This window comes from Ciconia boyciana, chromosome 20, assembly GCF_034638445.1.
Source record: "Ciconia boyciana chromosome 20, ASM3463844v1, whole genome shotgun sequence".
In the NCBI taxonomy this organism is placed as follows: Eukaryota; Metazoa; Chordata; class Aves; order Ciconiiformes; family Ciconiidae; genus Ciconia; species Ciconia boyciana.
Genome location: NC_132953.1, coordinates 8,602,750 through 8,620,692, shown reverse-complemented (window position 1 = coordinate 8,620,692; position 17,943 = coordinate 8,602,750). Strand labels below are relative to the sequence as shown.

The 17,943-nt window shown below is 50.2% G+C and overlaps 2 protein-coding genes across 17 annotated transcripts in view; one reads left to right on the top strand and one right to left on the bottom strand.

Moving 5' to 3' along the window:
* Positions 1–11,181, bottom strand: part of C2CD2L (C2CD2 like) — a 66,064-nt gene extending 54,883 nt beyond the window's left edge. For 14 of the 16 annotated variants that reach the window (XR_012045943.1, XR_012045938.1, XR_012045939.1 and 11 more), the window contains exons 1-4: positions 10,862–11,181; positions 3,132–3,227; positions 2,524–2,643; positions 498–608 (exon numbers count right to left, since the gene is read on the bottom strand). Coding sequence is in view for 5 of the 16 variants with exons in the window: in XM_072884805.1 (XP_072740906.1) it covers positions 498–608; positions 2,524–2,643; positions 3,132–3,227; positions 10,862–11,104 (570 nt within the window). In the remaining 11 variants the exon portion in view is untranslated. Of the gene's footprint in view, positions 1–497; positions 609–2,523; positions 2,644–3,131; positions 3,228–9,364; positions 9,480–10,386; positions 10,577–10,861 lie in introns of those variants that run through there. The other 2 variants (XM_072884808.1, XM_072884809.1) reach the window with 2 other exon arrangements.
* A 460-nt stretch (positions 11,182–11,641) lies between these two features.
* Positions 11,642–16,819, top strand: DPAGT1 (dolichyl-phosphate N-acetylglucosaminephosphotransferase 1). Its single transcript, XM_072884813.1, has 9 exons — positions 11,642–11,875; positions 11,965–12,085; positions 12,161–12,374; positions 12,815–12,961; positions 13,096–13,180; positions 13,639–13,827; positions 14,448–14,535; positions 14,860–15,015; positions 16,219–16,819. The coding sequence occupies exons 1-9, from the start codon at positions 11,721–11,723 to the stop codon at positions 16,282–16,284; spliced, it is 1,221 nt and encodes a 406-aa protein (XP_072740914.1). The 5' UTR covers positions 11,642–11,720; the 3' UTR covers positions 16,285–16,819.
* The last annotated feature ends 1,124 nt before the right edge of the window (positions 16,820–17,943 follow it).

The following is a 17,943-nucleotide window of genomic DNA, read 5'->3' as shown; positions in this document are numbered from 1 at the left end:
ATAAAACAAACAAATCAACCAACCTATTTGGATCACAGAAGCGCAAGCACGCCCATGTTCAGCTCATTAAACCTCTAATACCCACAGGTTCCACACACTAACCTCTCAAAAAAGCCCCAAACAAACAAACAAACAAACCCCCACAAAAAAACCCCCACGAACCAACCAAGCTCATTTTGCAGCTCTACATCTGACAACAGCAGGACCTACACAGACAGAAAGCCTTTTTCGCTACGCAGACTCCCATTCAGCTGTTAGACCAGACTCGGACAACAGACATCGGTCCTGCTTCGGCCCTCCTGAGGAGGCACTGTTTTGACAGAGGTGAGCTAGTATGGGTTCCAGGGCGAAAGAACCCTCTCCCTCGCCCTAAAGGGCCACGACAGCGAGTTGCCAACCTCTCCCCTCCGCAGCAGCCTTCCTCTTGGCTCGGCGCTGTTTCTGCCCCTCCCGCCCTTCCGCCGCTCGAGTCCGGCCTCCCACCGTTTGCCGCTCACCTGGCGAAGTTGAAGTCTCGGAAGAACAGAAAGGTTCAAATCTGGTCTGTCCTTGAACATCCACGACACCAGGAGACCTTCGTTCTGTATCTCCTCCAAGTGGATCTCCACCTGGCCCAGAACAAACACCCATAGTCAGGAACAGTCTCTGTTAACATTAGGTGCTTTTTGCCCTGCTTCAAATTCAGCAGCTGAAAGGCCCTCACACCAGCACAACCATAAGAGACAGAACCTAAGAACACAAGCGGTCCCGGGCCTACAGGAAGAAGCAGCTGCAGAAGCCTCATCGTCCATAGCAAGATCCGGCTTCCTCGCTGCCTTCGGATGCCTAGGGGCCATCAGAGGGAAAAACGATGGGTTATTTCTTTGGCTGAAGAAAAAGCCTGCAGGACAATCCGAAAGGGCGAGTCGGGCACTGACACGGGATGTTTACTGAGCTACATCAATTAACTATTGCCAAACCTAAGCGCAGCCATTTGTAAGTTAGCAATGCGTCTCTAGGAGATCATCCTCAGATTGAAAACTCATCCAGGTCACCAACAGTCTGCAACAACAAACCAGACTGTATGCCATCTCGTGGTTCACTTGAAAAGAAGTAGCACACCTGTACACCCGAAAGGCATCATTAATGCAACAGACAGAAACAGAACCACACAGGAAGAACTCCTGACCCACTATCTCTAGTAAAAACAGGGGAATTAAATTTAACATAGTTCTAAAGTAATTGACAGACTGACATTTATTTACCATGAACACAGAAGGTCGTCAGTCGAAAGCGGCAGATCTGGGACACAGTAGCCAAGTAAGTAACCAACAAGAGGTGCATAAAAGAGGCAAGGCACATTTGGGAATACAGTACTTGAAGCATTCCAACCGACAGGCATGTGGTAACCTTACCAGCATTTCACAATGCAGCAGTGAGACCTCAATTAGAATGCCACACGCAATTCTCTACAAGAACGATCAACCCAAAACTTCAATAGGCGCAGACAAGGAGACCTAGAAAATGCCAGCAAGTAGAGGAGCAATTTGATGAGACATGACAAAGGCCACCTGGCTCCAAGAGACTACGCAAAGATGAAAAGCGACCGCAGCTGCCACCCACAACTATATCAGCAGCAGGCGCACTAAACGCCAAGGAGAGAGAGAGGAGCTATTTAAACGACCACGGAAGGGAGGCACAAAACCAAACCGGGATGATCTGATAAACATAGGCTGAAAATTTTAATAAAGCTTCTGAGAGCAAAGGGGTTCTAGAACAACCTTCCAACTGCAATACCTGCAATAGCAGGGGATTGGCTTCTGCTACCACAGAGTTACTTCTAATTTCACCATGACTCCCTATAGCGCAAACAAGCACGTGGTCTCCAAGCAAGATACAGTCTCCAGCGTCGAGCCCTTCTTCACGATGGGGACAAAATCACATTCCAGAGAAGCAAAACCAGCCAGAAAGTGACTATGGAGTTACCCCACACTGCGATTTCACAGAGCTTCTGTTCTGGAAGAAGCATCTCCAATATTCAACACACAGAAAAACACCTTGTGGATCTGTGTGGACCAAGAGGTATCGCACTCTTGTGGATGTTTTAAGGGGAGCACTGACAAGCAAACCACTCACCGTGGATTTCTTTTTCGCACCAACAACCAGGACGACACCATAATCGTACATACGCACAGAACGCATCTTTCCCTGTCCCTCACACCGCGAGGGGAATTGAACTCTGTGGACCTTTTGCTTCTTAAACACCCACTTAAGAACACAGCATAGAACACTGCTGTGCCTCAGATCTCTCTGGATGTTGTTACAGCTACGTTACATTGCCAAGATCTGCAGAACAAGACTCAGAAAATGGGACTCAGCACGCAGACCGGGAATATTTGCCACCCCGCCAAACATTAGTGACAGCATGCTGCTTCTTACAGCATGATGAGGCCTTTATTTGCACCAAATTGGGTCCTCCTTCCTCGATCGGCATGGGGCCGGGTGAAAGAACAAGTTCAATGGCTAACTTCTTACAATTGTTACCTGAGCCTGCAGCACAGCCAGAGTGACATGATAGGTGTCCACAGAAACAGCAACTGGGGACTGCTGAGTAACTGAGACAGGGAATTTCACAGCTTCAGCTGACAGATGGCAGGACAGCACCTAGAGAGAAAAAGAAGAACATGAGTTTATATCCTTGGCGAGAGCCAGCCGTGCGATGGCAAAACGTCTAAAAGCGACAAGCAAGGTTGACCCATCGTGGCAGGAAAGAAACACCAGGCTTACTCCCAGACCCAGCTCCGCGTTGCGAACCTGCCGTTTCAGACTGTACATGAGGCAGTAAAGATGTATCGGTGACAGGAGCGCTCTTCTCTCCACTGTAGGATCCCAATATTCGGGCTCAGCATCCATATGCCCCAGCTCCACCAACACATCCCCCCCTGGGGCTCTCCCAGAACTCACCAACGAGCAGCCCCAGAGCCGCAATGTCACAAGCCCGTCGACAGGCCTCCGAACTCAACAACAGACCTCGCACAAAACCTCCCCGGTTCCACCATCCCCATTGCGCAGGCCTCGGCAACATCCGTAGAACACACCATCAGTCAACGGAGAAACCCCACACCGTACAATTCACAGCAGCAAAGCCTTACCATGCTGTGGTCCGACTGTCCTTTGCACGTCACGCGACTTATGTGTGCAGCTGGTGGTAACTGAGGACCCTCTTCAAATGTGATCTGCACTGAACTCTACAAAAAGAGAACTCTGTTAGTACCCGATGGTCAAGGTATCCCAGATAGTTCAAAAGAGGACGAACAATTCTGACGTGGGGCCCCAGAGACACTCCGGTCCATTTCCATGAATCCGGCCAGCAGGTGGAACCGTCGCACAGTGCAATTCTACCCACCTTGGCTCATCCAGAAAGAGAAAGGAAACGAGGTCTCCAGTCAAGACTCAGACTCACAAATGCTACGTTAATTTCAGACAGGCAAGCCCAAATGAGAATGGAAAATTGTTCTGGATAGCAGTCAACTATAAGTCAAGTGCGTTAACCCTTCTTCATTGCAGAAGCTTTGCTGTTTCTTCTCTCTCTCTCCCTGCTCTGTACTAATCCTGCCCCAAGTAAAACAAACAAACAAACAAAAAACCCACCCCAATCAACAACAAAATCCACCCTCAGCATATGGTACATCAGCTCCTGTCCTCGACTTGTTCCCTTTTTCCACCCTCTCCTGGTTTATTAGATTACCATCTCCACTGCAGAAGGATCCCGCTTCCTCATTTGAGGATTTCCTCTGGGAATATAAAAGGACTGGTTCTCTACAGAGAACCCTTCTCAAGAAATACAAGGCCAAGATAAAGAGTTGAGAGCATCCCTGCATGAAACTTATCCCTCAAAGATTCCCCAAAGATTCCCTCTGCTCACAAGGGGCAAAAAGAGAGAGCGAGCAGGCAATCTGAGCACAAGGGCACGGCCGTTTGCTGAGCTGCTTATGTTTTAGGGCCAGGGTGACTGAGAGGGAGGGTAAAGGTGTGGGAAACCGCACTCTCTTTCTCAAGCGAACGAGACTGTGCGCCGCCACCTCTGTGCAACAGACCGACTCAGGTGACAGGCGGAAGGGGGTCGGAAGGGGCTCCTGGACACTAATCTGACCAGCATACATACTACAACCTGAAGAGCCACCTGCCTGTCAAAAACTAGTCTGGACGCATGCCCTCCTCTCAACGCAGACACGAGGCAGCTCTCCCAGTGACCGAACTTCAAAACTGAAAGACTCAATGGAGAAACAATGTTGGATCACTCCCTGCTGCTTCATACTGCTAATGCCTACTGTTTCTTCTTCTTGCAAGCCTCATCCACCGGAGCTGTGCATTCACCCATCTGGGTCAGTCCAGAATATCAGATCAGCCCTTTCTCTCTGCAACCAGAACCTCTACCCAATGACTCAAGTATATAAACATCAGCGGCAAGCCGTTGCCCTGTTCTTCCCAATATGTCACAGTCTCACCAAGCTGGGAGGTGCTGGCCAACTTCAAAAGATCTCGTTACTCAGCCGGCTCAGAATGAACTGCATGCACAAGGTAGCGCGATCCTATACATACCCCAAGGCAGGGAGAAAACACAGAGGAAAAATAAAACGAGGAGGGTAGCATGCTCTTGAGAGGCAACTCAATTCCTTTCAAGTCTTTGCCCCATTTTAAGGCAAGTAACTTGAAATCCAAACGGGAAATAAGAAATGCCAGCTGCTAACATTTAAAGATCTATGGAAAAAAGTGGCACCTTGTGACTGAAGCCACTCTCTTGAGTACCAGGGATGAGAATGAGACACAGCCGCAAGGCGGACTGACCCTCATCTGCCTGCTGCCAGCTCCCTCAGATCATGCTCCTAGCAGAATCCACCTGAATTCAGATGCTGGCGTGCTCTGACCATGAATGCACTCCTATAAAGCTCCTACCATGTGGATTACATCCTCACGTTCACCGTGATTCGGAAACATGAGGAAATGTGGGCAAATCTAGACCCGAACGAGATTAGGACGCGTTCTTTTAAAATTCACCAAGCTGAAGGAAGCCATGCGGAAACAACAAAGGAAAGGAAACAGACTATCAAGAGGGAAGCGACCGAGCAGCATTCCTCCAGGACTAGGACTCTGGATCACTAGCCTCCCTCTGTGATCCTTTTATGGCAAACCATGAGACTTCTACCCCAGCTTCAGCATTTTCCTTTCCCTTTCTTGGGACTACGCACAAGGGAAAATGAGACAGAGCACCCAGAGGACGGTAAAGATAGCTCTTGAACAGGCAATCAATTCAGGAATCTACGGTTCTTCCCCAGCCATACCAACAAGCCTGTGGAAGCGGGCTTATGAATGAGGGCCGAGACCCTCCACCCTTCTGCGTCCACGCCGAGAGCCTGACACACTCACAACCATCTGCTCCTCCACAGCAATTCCACTATTAAACCCCGCTTTGCAGAGCTGCATTTCCTTATGGCTTTTTGTCAGTCAATACAGATGAAATTACAAGAAAGTGACAGCAAAAGGAGCTAAGAATAAGTCTACCCAGGAGAAAGTCAGATCGCTCACTTCTAAGCATAAATCTATCCCCAAGTCCCCTTGGGGCTTAAAAGGAGAGCAGGGGTGGAGTCAGACTGGGAGCGGGGAAGCAGCCGCTGTCAACTGCAACGAGGACTATCAGGCCTTATGCCCCTTCCCTCGACCGGATGCAAGAATAATTTCGTAGGAGACAGGGACTAGGGAGGAGGGGGCCACAGGGGAATGCTTTTTATGAGAAGGCTGGTGCATTTTCAACTACAGAATTGCCATCGGTTCTAAACCGAGGTTTACCTGAAAACTACAATGCACCGCAAAAAAGGAGACACTGCTTCTCCTTCAAGATCTCAGCAGACGGCAGGACTACCCTTTACGCAACTTCATTAAAAACCAAAACAAAAAAACCTAACACACACCCAGCCCAGAACAAGTCTCCTGTTCTGTGGTCTTTGGAAGGTGCACATGGACTACACAGAGAAGACTGGAGTCAACCTGAGGCTGACTTCACCTAATCGCACTGAACTTTTAAAAGACCGGAGGAGTATTGTCTCAAAAAAAATTTTTCAATTAAAGTTAGTGCTTTCATATTATTAAGTCCCTACTCTCTTCTCATTTGGCAGCCCCCTAGATCGCTTGAAAACATAATTCCTCAGGGCACACAATGAAAAGTTAATCAGCCTTGCAATATGTTAGCAAAGTTGCAACGACCGAGACTAAATGGTCTTACTTCTTTTTCTACTGTCACCGTCTCCTGACCCCATAGGCTGTAGCATGAAAGTTCTCGTACGAGTCGGCAAAGAGTTCCTCGGCAGAACGCATCGCGCAAAACCTCAGTACCAAAGCGCTAGCTAAAAGACAAAATGCAATTTTTCACTTGTTTCGTCGCCTGACAAAGAGATACCTCAAGAACAACTGCGTTACAAAGGGCAGTTGCGAGTCTAGGCCAAATGTTGCAACGCAGTAACTTGCTACATGGATCGCAAAGTTTAGATGCAACTGAAATCATTACACAGATAGTTATCTTGAACAACCACCACGTATCTCCATGGCTTTGCAAGCGTCACGTGGATTCAGGGCCCACACTAAGTCTTCCACCTCCACCCCCGATTGAAGACCGTGCCATTTCTTCTGTGTGTCTGAAAGAATTTCCATGTCTTACTTCCAAGGCTCAAGGGGGAAACGCTAGCAAAAAGACCATTGTTATATCTTTCCCAGCTAGACATGATCAGCCACTTTATCCCATTTTATGAGGAGCAGGGGGCTGAGCGCTGGAATTCTGCGGCTCAAAAGCAGAGCATTGGCAGGAATGGGATGCCTGAGGGGCGGGAGAGGAAAAGGGGCCAATATGGAGCATTTTTCGCAGTTAAACAGATGTAAGCAGCTCCAGGTAACTCCCAATCTTATCCAGAATCCCACGTAAGACACAGCCCCCCAGGACAACCACCAGGCCCCACTTCAGAGAACAGCTTTTAGACCCAGCAACTCACTGTGGCAATGCTGCTTTCTGAGTGGACCTGCTCCAGACGAGGAGCAACTGCAGCAGCAACTGAAGCATGGCCCTCCGGGCCGTTTCAGCCATCAGCTAATCTTCACCTTACAGGAGTTCTAAATTCTGGAACTTAGAAATTCAGGTCATTTGGAGAGAATGTAAGGAATTCAGTGCGTGACAGAAAAGCGCAGCGTATCAGACATGGGCCGCTGCTGACACTTGACCACCACGACCGCGGCATTCTGACAAGAGGGGCACGGAAGGAGAGGGTGCGTTTCTACGGGGAGAGGCACTTCGCAAATGTTCTCGCCTTTGTTCAGTCCCTTGCCGAGACCTCTCTCTAAAGAGAGAAGGCCTCCGCCTCTGTGTGCTCCATCCCAGAGAACGGCCCTTGACTTTCCCGTCAGGTCTTGAAAAGAGAAGCAGCAGTTGCCCTGGCTTGCCCTACGCAAGCCACTGTACTGAGCCAACGGTAGGGGGGCCGCTAAGCGTCACTCAAGGCAGCGGGTCCCCTCAATACAACATGCGTCGTATCAGAACGAACTTACTTTCAGTCTTTCACAAAAGAAAGAGCTGGCTTTGAGGGTTCGACACCAGCAGGATCCGCAGGGTTTTGGCTTCCGTACAATAAATTGGCCAAACGTATCCTGACATTCGGAAGTTTGCCACAGCAAAAAGAACCGCTTTTTCAGGATGGGGATCTCAGGTTCAACGCTGCACCTGACTATTTGCATGACCAGGGGAAGGCGGGGAGGAGGAGGGAGGGAGAAAGGAATGGAGGCAGGCAGAAGGAAGGACTTTAGCAGCTGACAGGTTAAACACCAGATCAAGTTTCTCACATCTTACCCAGTGTAACTATCAAGAGCATAATCTTACAGTACATAATCTAGTCTCGTTTAGTTCCAGGCTGCAGTCCCACAGCCACTTTATACAGCACCACCCTCTCATTCTTCTTGTACCTCATCCTGTAAGATCAAGAACATAGCCCGGTTAGTACTCGTTAGGCTACTACTTGTAATCAGTCCTACCTTCCCTCAGAGGAGTCAGGCCCGCACGCTGGACTCCTCCTGCCCTCGGTATACTTCAGGGACTGTTTTCTGACTCTCTTAAGAGTACGATGAAGGTTTCTGAACTTGTTCCAAGTAACCAGTACAAGAAACGGGACGCAAACACAACAACAGGGCAAATTGATTCCCCCCCCGCCATGAAAACTTCTTGCCCTATTTTGGAACAGGGACCTTACCATTTTCTCAGTTGTTGACAACTAAGCGCAAGCAACTGATGACATTAAAGGAAATTAAAAGACAAAGAATCACCAGAGAAGGAATGGCCGAATTCACAAAAGCTTATGGTTCGATGGTTAACTTGACCTTTATCCCTGCGTCTGGAAGATCAAGCGCACCTTTGTGGAAAGACCCATTTTTCTGCAAACCTCTTGGGAACAGAGCACTCGATCTCTTGAAAACCCGGCAGAGGATAAGCTCATCCTAAAACCAATGAAAAACTTTGAATACTCTGTCCTTCGACACCATCAGAGCCTGGACGGGGATACAAACATCCATTCCCATTTCCTAACGCTAGCCAGCTAGATTTAAGGTGGGAAAGAGAGACCGGGTGCTACGACATTTCTGTTAAAAAGGACAATTTCACTTATCGCAAGTAGCAACAAAGGAGAAACTATGCCAACCTTTCCAAGTCGATCTAACATTTGGTGAGTCAATCTAACAAGGCAAAGGAGGAGATGAGAAGTCATGCCACGCGTGGAGCAGAGAGAACTTCAGGTGGGAAAGCAAAGGACTGAACACAACAAAAAAAATTTCTTTCTTCAAAAGGAGAACAATAAAAACTAGCTGTGGAGCATCAGTGAGACAGGTCCAATGAACCAAATCTGTCCAAAACAGCGGCAATAAGCAACACCCAGCTTCACGACACACCTCAGAACAGGAAGAGGCGACATACATAAGACAAGCGTTAAGAAAGGTAACGTTCGGAACAAGTCAATTCCCTGATCCATCCGTAACAGGCAGAAGATATAATTTACCAGGTAAAAACATCAGCCGGGTAACAGGAGTACACAATCCTACGCAGACAGCCCATCCGCATTCACACCTGCACAATACTTGTAGAGGCTGATCCTACATTTCTTACAAGAACAAAACCTGCCTTGAGACACGCTGCTCTTCCAAGTAGTAACGCTCAACCATCTCGCCTCGTAGAAGTGACAGACAACAAAGTCTCTCAGAAAACTCACCGTTCCCACACAGCCACCATACGGGATACTGGGACCAGGCTATGGCTTTCTTTACAAAACCTGTAACAGCCTGTGCTCTAAATCCAAGTTACCTGGTCTGAAGTGACTTCATACATCCTTTCAAAAGGAGTGGTGGACGATATTTTAAAATATTCTCTGCCCTACAGTGCTCGACGCTAGTAAAAGAAAAACATTCCCAGTCCGAGGCTGCAAAAGGAACACAAAGACGGCTCATTACGCGCAGATATCCCATTCTGGTCATTTGGTGCTTCCTAATGCCAGGAGGCAACCATCACCTGAGAACAACCACAGCCCTTGCTCTGTACTTTGAACGAGATCATTTGATGAAATCCTTTCAAAAAGGGTTCTGCTGTGCTACAGTTAAGGACTACAGAACTGCAAGAACGCCGTGCTTGACCTATGCAATTAAGATTTGTTCCGTCTTGTGCCGTTACTTTCAAGCGTAACTGCTTAATGAGCCTTATTAATCCCTCTGCTCTCAAGATACCAGACAGCACTGTCTACTTTAAGCAGGAAAACAAAAGGCCAAAACTGAACTGCCCCATACTTGCTGATGGAAGCTAAGGCCTCCCCCCAAAAAAACACAGGTACCATGCAGGTGACACATAATAAAAAACAAGCATTTCTTCCTAAGTTGCCTTCCTCAAAGATGCAATTTCTTCATCTCATCCCAGCAAGTTATTATCAGGGGATTACACCGAGGCAAGTGAAAATAGAGAGAAATGAAGAGCTGCAGAAGGTACACTGGAAAAAACACTGTGCAGACATTCCCAAGGGAGCCAAAGTCATGACACTACCTGTGGGGTTGGACTTTACAAAGGCTCTCACGTTGATACAACTAACAACGGTTGGGGGCAAGGGGACTAATAATTTCTCATTCCTCCCCACCTCCCCCAATCGCCTGATCTTTTCACATGGCCGGGCTGCACCAAGAGATCCGCTTTTCCGTCCTGCCCCTAGCCCAGAATTTAACCCACTTGGTCAAAAGGGGAGAGACTTTTCCAACCATGCTGGAAAACTCGAAGACAAGTTTGCATCGCATTCTTCAAGACTTTCGTTTCCTTTTCTTCAAACACATTAGCTTCACGCTAACCTTTTTTAGCTCTTGATTTTCCCACGCGACTTAACAGGAAGGCTCCCCCTTCCCGTTCATACGACGAAAAAAAAGGAGACGGCGACAGACTTTGGACCACAGCTTTTGTGGGCAAAAGCCCCTGCCCCGCAGGCGACGCGAGCTACCGGGTGATTGTTTCCACGGGGAATCAGCGAGGCATATTCTCCTTCGTGAACTTCAGAACGACAGATCGATACAACGGTAACGCTGGGAGACGAAAGGGAAGAAACACCAGAAAATTCGGAAGAGGTTGCTGTGGAAACCTCCAACTGCTCCATCAGCCGCTTTCCTGAGACCCGACCGGGGCTCCGGCTCCCGCCGAGGGAGGCTTCCCCGGCGCCCGAGAACAAAGGGCGGGCGGCCCCGCCCGCCCCGAAGCCGCCGCCGCTCCCCCCTCCGCTCCCGACGGCAGCTCCCCCCGCCCCGGCCCCGCCGTACCCCGGCCCCGCCGTACCCCGTGCCGGCGCGCCTGGCTGTTGAGCGCTCGCACCCAGGCCCGCTGCCACTGCTCCCGCAGGGACCGGAGGGCGAGCAGCGCGGCGAGCAGCGCCCGGGCCCCGGCCCCGGCCTCCTCCTCCGCCGCCCCGCGCCGCCGCAGGGCCGCCGCCCGCCAGTACTGAAGCAGCCAGGCCGCCACGGTGAGCAGCGAGGCGGCGAAGAGCAGCACCAGCGCGGCCCAGCCCGGATCCGGCCCCATGGCGCGCAGCGACTCACGGCGGGCCGGCAGGCATGGCGGGCGGGCGGCGGCGGCGCCGGCTCAGCCGCTGCCACCTCCCACCGGGGGAGGGGAGGCGGAGACGGGAGGGGAGGCCCGGCCCGGCCCCGCCGCCGGCGCGCCGCTCACCGCCCGGTGCTCCGCGCCTGCGGGTCTGCGCCTCGCTGACGCCAGCCCGGGCAACCTCGTAGCTGCCGCCGCCAGCCACCTCTTCCGGCGGTCCGACAGAGCAGCGCGGCCGCGGGCTGGGAGCCGGGCGGCCCGGCGACCTTCGAGCTGCCGTTACAAACTAATCCCCTGGCGGTCGAAGATCCCGCGCAAGATATTTTATTGGTGTTTGTTTTTTCCCCAACATCTGAGGAAACGAAAGCGACGGCCGCTCCGCTCTTCGCTCCCGCCAGCGCTAAACGCGGGAGCCCCCCCGGTAGCCCGGCTCACCCTGCCAGGGCCAAAGATGGCGCCGCCCTCGCCCACAGGCCGGAGGGAGGCGGCGCATCCGGTGCCTCCTCTCTAGCGTCCGGCTGGAAACGCGCGGCGGGAGGCGCTCCGCGCCCGGCCCCGCTCTGTGCCCTTGGCAGGGGCAGCGCCCGCCGCGGCCATGGCGGCCTGGCCCGCCGTGCCCCTCCTCATCAACCTCGGCGGGTCGCTGCTGGGCTTCGTGGCCACGCTCACGCTAATCCCGGCCTTCAAGGACCACTTCCTCGCCGCGCGGCTCTTCGGCGAAGACCTCAACAAGGCCTCACGGCGGCCCGTGTAAGTAGCGCTGCCCCGCAGGGCCGGACCGGCACCGGCCCCGGCCCCGGCCCCGGCCGGGCTGACTCCCCGCCTTACCTGCCTTTCAGCCCCGAAGCACAGGGCGTGATCAGCGGGGCCGTGTTCCTGATCATCCTCTTCTGCTTCATCCCCGTGCCCTTCCTGAGGTGTTTCGTGGAGGAGCAGTGCGCGGCCTTTCCTCACGACGAGGTGAGGCTTGCGTGGCGCTGGGGGCGCGGCAGGCAGGGGCCGCCGGTAACCGGGGTCCTCTTCTCTGTCCTGCAGTTCGTGGAGCTCATCGGTTCGCTCCTCGCCATCTGCTGCATGGTTTTCCTGGGCTTCGCAGATGACGTTCTGAACCTGCGCTGGCGCCACAAGCTCCTTCTTCCTACCATGGCTTCCCTCCCGCTGCTCATGGTTTACTTCACCAACTTTGGGAACACAACCATTGTGGTGCCTAAGCCCTTCCGGATGCTGTTGGGCATGCACCTGGACCTGGGTAAGTTCTGAATCGCCGGAAGCCATCATCCAAGTGGCGAGCGATCGGTGGAAGGGGTCACCCGGCGGCACTCTGTGCTGCAGAGGGAACACACGAAGGATTTGCTCAAGGAACCAGTGAGAGGGTGCAACTCCACCCACTGAATATTAGGCTGGAAAGAACAGCCAGAAACCCAGCACGCATTCAACCGTGCGTAGATAGGCACCACGTGGATACTCGCCACGTGGATAATCGCCGTGTTGTACGTACGCGTACATGTGACGGCCAATTCCCAGGGGAGGGAGCGATTTATTAGTAAGCTACCGATCGCTAATCAAACCTCACCGAGATCGCTAGGTAACGGGTCGTTGTACAAAGCGGGATGCAAGAGCTTCAGTGAATCGGACCGGGGCCTGCTTCACCCGCGAATACTAAAGCACTTGGCTCGCTCTGACCTGCAGGTATCCTCTACTACGTGTACATGGGCATGCTAGCAGTGTTCTGCACCAATGCCATCAACATTCTCGCTGGAATCAACGGAATTGAAGCAGGGCAGTCTCTGGTGATAGCTGCTTCCATTATCGTATTCAACATTGTAGAGTTAAACGGTAAGGAAGAGAACATCTCTGTTTGGGGGTGCAAAAAGCAAGGGGAGATAGAATCCTAGATTTCAATGTCTGGCATTACTAAAAATCAACCAGTCCTGTCTTATCACAAACACGTTTGTTTCTTTTTTCTACAGGGGATTATCGAGATGATCACATTTTTTCTCTCTACTTCATGATTCCCTTTTTTTTTACCACGCTGGGGCTGTTTTACCACAACTGGTAAGAGGATGGACATTCAGCCTTTCTTCAGAAATGTCCTTTGCTGTTTGCTTCCTCCCTTTTCAAACAAACAAAAGCACTTACCGATGTGCAGGCAGGACGCTGGAGCGTAGACAAGCTTCTTGCCAGAACCAAGAGTGCGGAGCAGCAATGCACTGGTAGCTTTTCTTTTTATTAGAAAAATTACGGTCACACCGGCTCACCAAAATGCACAGAATACGCTCCCGCATACGTCTCGCTAGCTGTTTTTTCATACCGCATTCGGTGCAAGTCGTGTGTCCCAGTCCCGCAGTTCTTAGCATAAATACCTGCAGTTGTGGTTTTTACTGTGTAGATCTGCTGCAGTTCCCTCTTGGCCTCTAACCTGCCACGCAGAAACACCTTCAGTGGTTATAAAGTCATCTTCACAGCAACAGCGATCGTGACAGACCTTTGCTTTTCTGCCCCATGGATCGCAGGTACCCATCTCGAGTGTTTGTTGGGGACACCTTCTGCTACTTTGCCGGCATGACCTTCGCCGTGGTGGGGATCTTGGGGCACTTCAGCAAAACAATGCTGCTTTTTTTCATCCCGCAAGTGCTCAACTTCCTCTACTCGTTGCCTCAACTCTTCCACGTCATTCCTTGTCCCCGTCACCGGCTGCCGAGGTAACGTACCCAAGTGACCTATAATGGTACCACAGATCGTGCCTTTTATCTCCAACATCAGCTGAGAAAGGTGGTGGTAGGTGCTCTTTGTAAAAGCCATCAAAGTAAGTTTTATAGTTAAAAGTTAGCGGGCTCGCTCGAGTCATACAGTAGAGGTTTCTCAAAGGAGTTAACTCTTCTGACCACCCCCAGATACAGAAAAGTGATTTTTAACAATGTTAGAATAAGATTATTCTCAGCTACAAGAGTGATAGAAATTGATACAGGCTGCTTTTAATGCTGTTGCAGAAGGATCTGCTAAGATTTCGTAGTGGCAAGCATCCCATGGCACTATGCTGTCGGCAATCATCTGTGCAGATGTTAGATTCTCCTATTTTATTTTTAAAACTATACAGTTTTATGCATGCATTGGGGGTGCGGTGGGGAGGAATCTCCTCCTGACTCTGCCCAATCTGAGGGATGAGGTATCAGCAGCTGTTGTTAAGTGTATTGGATGATTCCTGCTTTTTCCACCACTGGATTTCTTTCTCAACTACTCAGCTAGGGATCTAAGCCTGCTTATGTAGGGATCTTTCTGTGTCCTTGCTCTATCAGGACTAAAATTGTGATGTTTCTTTTAGGCTCAATCCGAGTACAGGAAAGTTGGAGATGAGCTACTCCAAATTCAAAACAAAGAGCCTCTCTGCCCTGGGAACAAACGTTCTGAAGGTAATATCTGGAAAACATTCAAAATCCAGGTGCATTTTGAGGCGATCAAATGAGAGAGTACGATCAAACGCGAGAGGAACAGGATGGGAGGGAATGCAGAACTTCTGGGTTCACTAGTTATTTCCTGGCTCAAATCCAGAAGAAAATATTCTGCTTAGTCCGTCACGTAGCGGTGTCCCAGGACTATTATAAGCCTGTCATGTCTTTTTCCTAAGAGCATGAGCCAGACTTCAGGGATGGTACAGCAAAAGGGATCTTGGGCAAAACCAGCTGGTGAGCACCAGACATACCTGATGAAATAGCGTGCAATATTTCTTTCCCCAGGCAGTCAAGATCTTGCACATAGTAGATGTGAAGAGTGGAACGGATGAAGATGGTGAATACACCGAGTGCAATAACATGACACTTATTAACTTTGTTATAAAGCTGATTGGACCCACCCATGAGCGAAACCTCACTCTCCTGTTGCTACTCATTCAGGTCAGACAAATGGTTCCTGCAGTAGAAAGATGTACTCTGCAACAGAAACAGATCCAAATCAGTCTCAAGAGTTTCAAGGGGAACAGGGGAAGTAAAGTATCATGCTCTTCCCACAAGATGCAGTTGAGCTGGGGCACTTGAGGAGAATTGGAGGTTTACACAGCTCAAGGAGGAAGCAGATTCCTTGCCTCCCTTCCCCACCCCCATTCACTGAGAGCCAATAAATACAAGGTCCCTAGGTTAGCTTGAGAAGATTCCTGAAGCATGAATCGTTGGATGCTAGAAAAACATTAGGAAAGCAGAGTGCCTTGTCACCCTGACCCAATACAACCTTTTTCCATGTTCCTGTTTTTTAGTCATACCAAATAGCACAGTCCCAGAGTTACCTCTGGCTGGTGGACTTGCGTAAGCATGGCATGCAGCTCAGCAGTATCTGGAATCTGAGGGGGGTGCAGGAGCGTTTTGAAGCAACTTAGAGCACAAGGATAACGTGCCTCACAGATACTGCCACTACCTCTCTTCAGCACGTGAACTCTTGTGCATAATAGAATAGAAACACCGCTTTTGGAAAGGCCTGCATTGCTTAGTTGCCCACAATAAAATTATTTTTTCATCCTCAGATCAAAGGTAAGAGATTCTTATTAGGAAAGAGAAGAGACACTTAGGCAAGTACCCGTTTGGGAGGAAGGACTTCCACCAAACAAACCTGGAGACCGAACAGGGCTTAGGCAGACTCCATCGGGGATGGGAGAGGACAGGAAGTACGTACCGCTTGATCTTGAGCCCAGTCACAGCAGAGGAGTCTTGGCAGCACCTTCTTGTAAGGATGCTGAATTGTAGCTTTGGCACAAGGTCTTTTCCATGACAAACCAGAGGGTTTACATTATCATATAGGCTCCTTAAGAAGGAAAGAGTTGTTCCCAACCGTTCATCTCATCTGCTTGTTCTCGCAGTGTAACTGTGCGCAGGCACATGCAGAAATCCCCCATGGGTAGCTGCGATTCTCGGAGAAAGAACTAAGGACTTGGGCTAGACTTCTGCCTTTCATCTTTCTATACCTAAAAAGTTTAGCCTAGATCTCGTTATTTAGTGAAACGAGGCACGCTAGGAAGCGTAGCAAATCCATCTGGAAAGGAAGAATCTGACAGCCTGTAAACTATTTAACACTATAACGTTTCCGTTGTCTGTCTGATTTTTACCTAGGTCCTGGGCAGCACGATTGCATTTTCAATCCGGTACCAACTAGTGCGCTTGTTTTATGATGTCTGACTGGGCTGTTGGGGAGCAGGGGAAAGAGTTGTACCTGCCAGGCAATTTTCTCCAATTGCTGACCGAATGATTCAACTGATCTTACTCCGGCCCTCCGAGAACCTCAGGACACCTGTCAAAATGCAAGCAACTACTCCGCGTGGGCCAGTCTTGAACCGTAATCATCTGGGTTGTTTTTTTTTTTTGAGCATGGAAGGCTTTTGTCTGATTCTGCTGACGGAAAAGATCCACCACTACTTGGACATCGTTGTTACTGGGAATAGCTTTCGGAGGGGAAGTAAATGACCCCGATGTTCACTCACAGCACTTAGGGCAAGTGGGAAAGATGAAGTCTCTATACATCTAACAAGCATGTTACTGTTCCCCGAGAGAGAAAACAGGAACTTCTGTGAGACTCTGTACAGCAGAATAAGTAAACCAGAACCTCTCCTGGCTTCTCCAATCCTGTCTTTGGTCCATGGACATAGAGTAACATGTTATAAACCATACCCAAAACTCAGAGCGCTCTGAGAATAAAATAAGTCATGGTACCCTTTCCCCTTCAGTGCTTTGCCTCAAGAGTATCAACACGCAGTGAAACTAGGTTACACGATAACAGCTCTGTGGCCTGCTACCCTGCTAGGGGGCTGATCATTTCTGCAGTAGACTCCCTCCTCTTCCACAGCTACCGGGAACGTTCCCCCCAAAGGGCTTTTATTTCTGAACATCTTTATCATCTGCCTTCCTGCCTTCCTTCGTGGAACAGGACACGTCTGGAACAGGCTAGCAGAGTAAGGATCGCCGTGTCCTGGCGTAACAGAGGACATCAGTAAAAGCCTTAGTTTAGCGTGGAACTAAGACCCTGCAGGCTGCAATCACCTTTTCCTCAAATACAAATCATTATTTATATGGCAGTATCTGGCACCATAGTTCACCACAGAATTGCTACCTACCTGACATAAAAAACACATAACAGCCATTGGAGTACCAGGTTAAAGAGTCTGCGTGAGATTAACAGGAGTGAAAAGCAAAATCGTGCAACAGCAAAGACAGGGACACTGAGATGGATGACAGCAGAAGTTGCTGAGTCCGGTACCTTAATAGATGCAAGGCTGCTGCACTTCCACGCACCCAAGTCCAGCCAGTAGCGAGGCTGGGAACGTATTCCGGGTAGGCAAAAATGCACATGCCCAGCGACACCGATCAACACGGAAAACACACAGCACTCAAACGTGAATGGTACAAGCAGGCGAATCCTCTTCCTCCTCTCCAGCTGATCAGTTTGGAAGTCTGCTGATTCATATAAACACGCATGTGTACGCACACGCACAAACATTATGAATCCCTTCAGTAGCTGGCCTTAAACACTCAGTCCGTCCAGTAACTAGCCGCTGGATTTCCTGGCACCAGGGCATACGAACACCCAAGGTCCGCAGTACTACTCCACTTGCTGTTACTCAAATCTTCTCACCTAGAGAGGGAGGGAGAGAAATTAATCTCTCTGCTAGCTGATCCAGATGTATGGCCTTCCAGTAGCCGACTCTCAGACACCCACCCCATTTTCTCCAGTAAGCAACCTGCCGACCCCCATCTCTCCAGTATCTGGTCCTGGATACCTGGCTCCAAAGCCCGTTATCCTACTCGCTCATTAGTCTGGCTCATTCGCTAGTGATCACACAC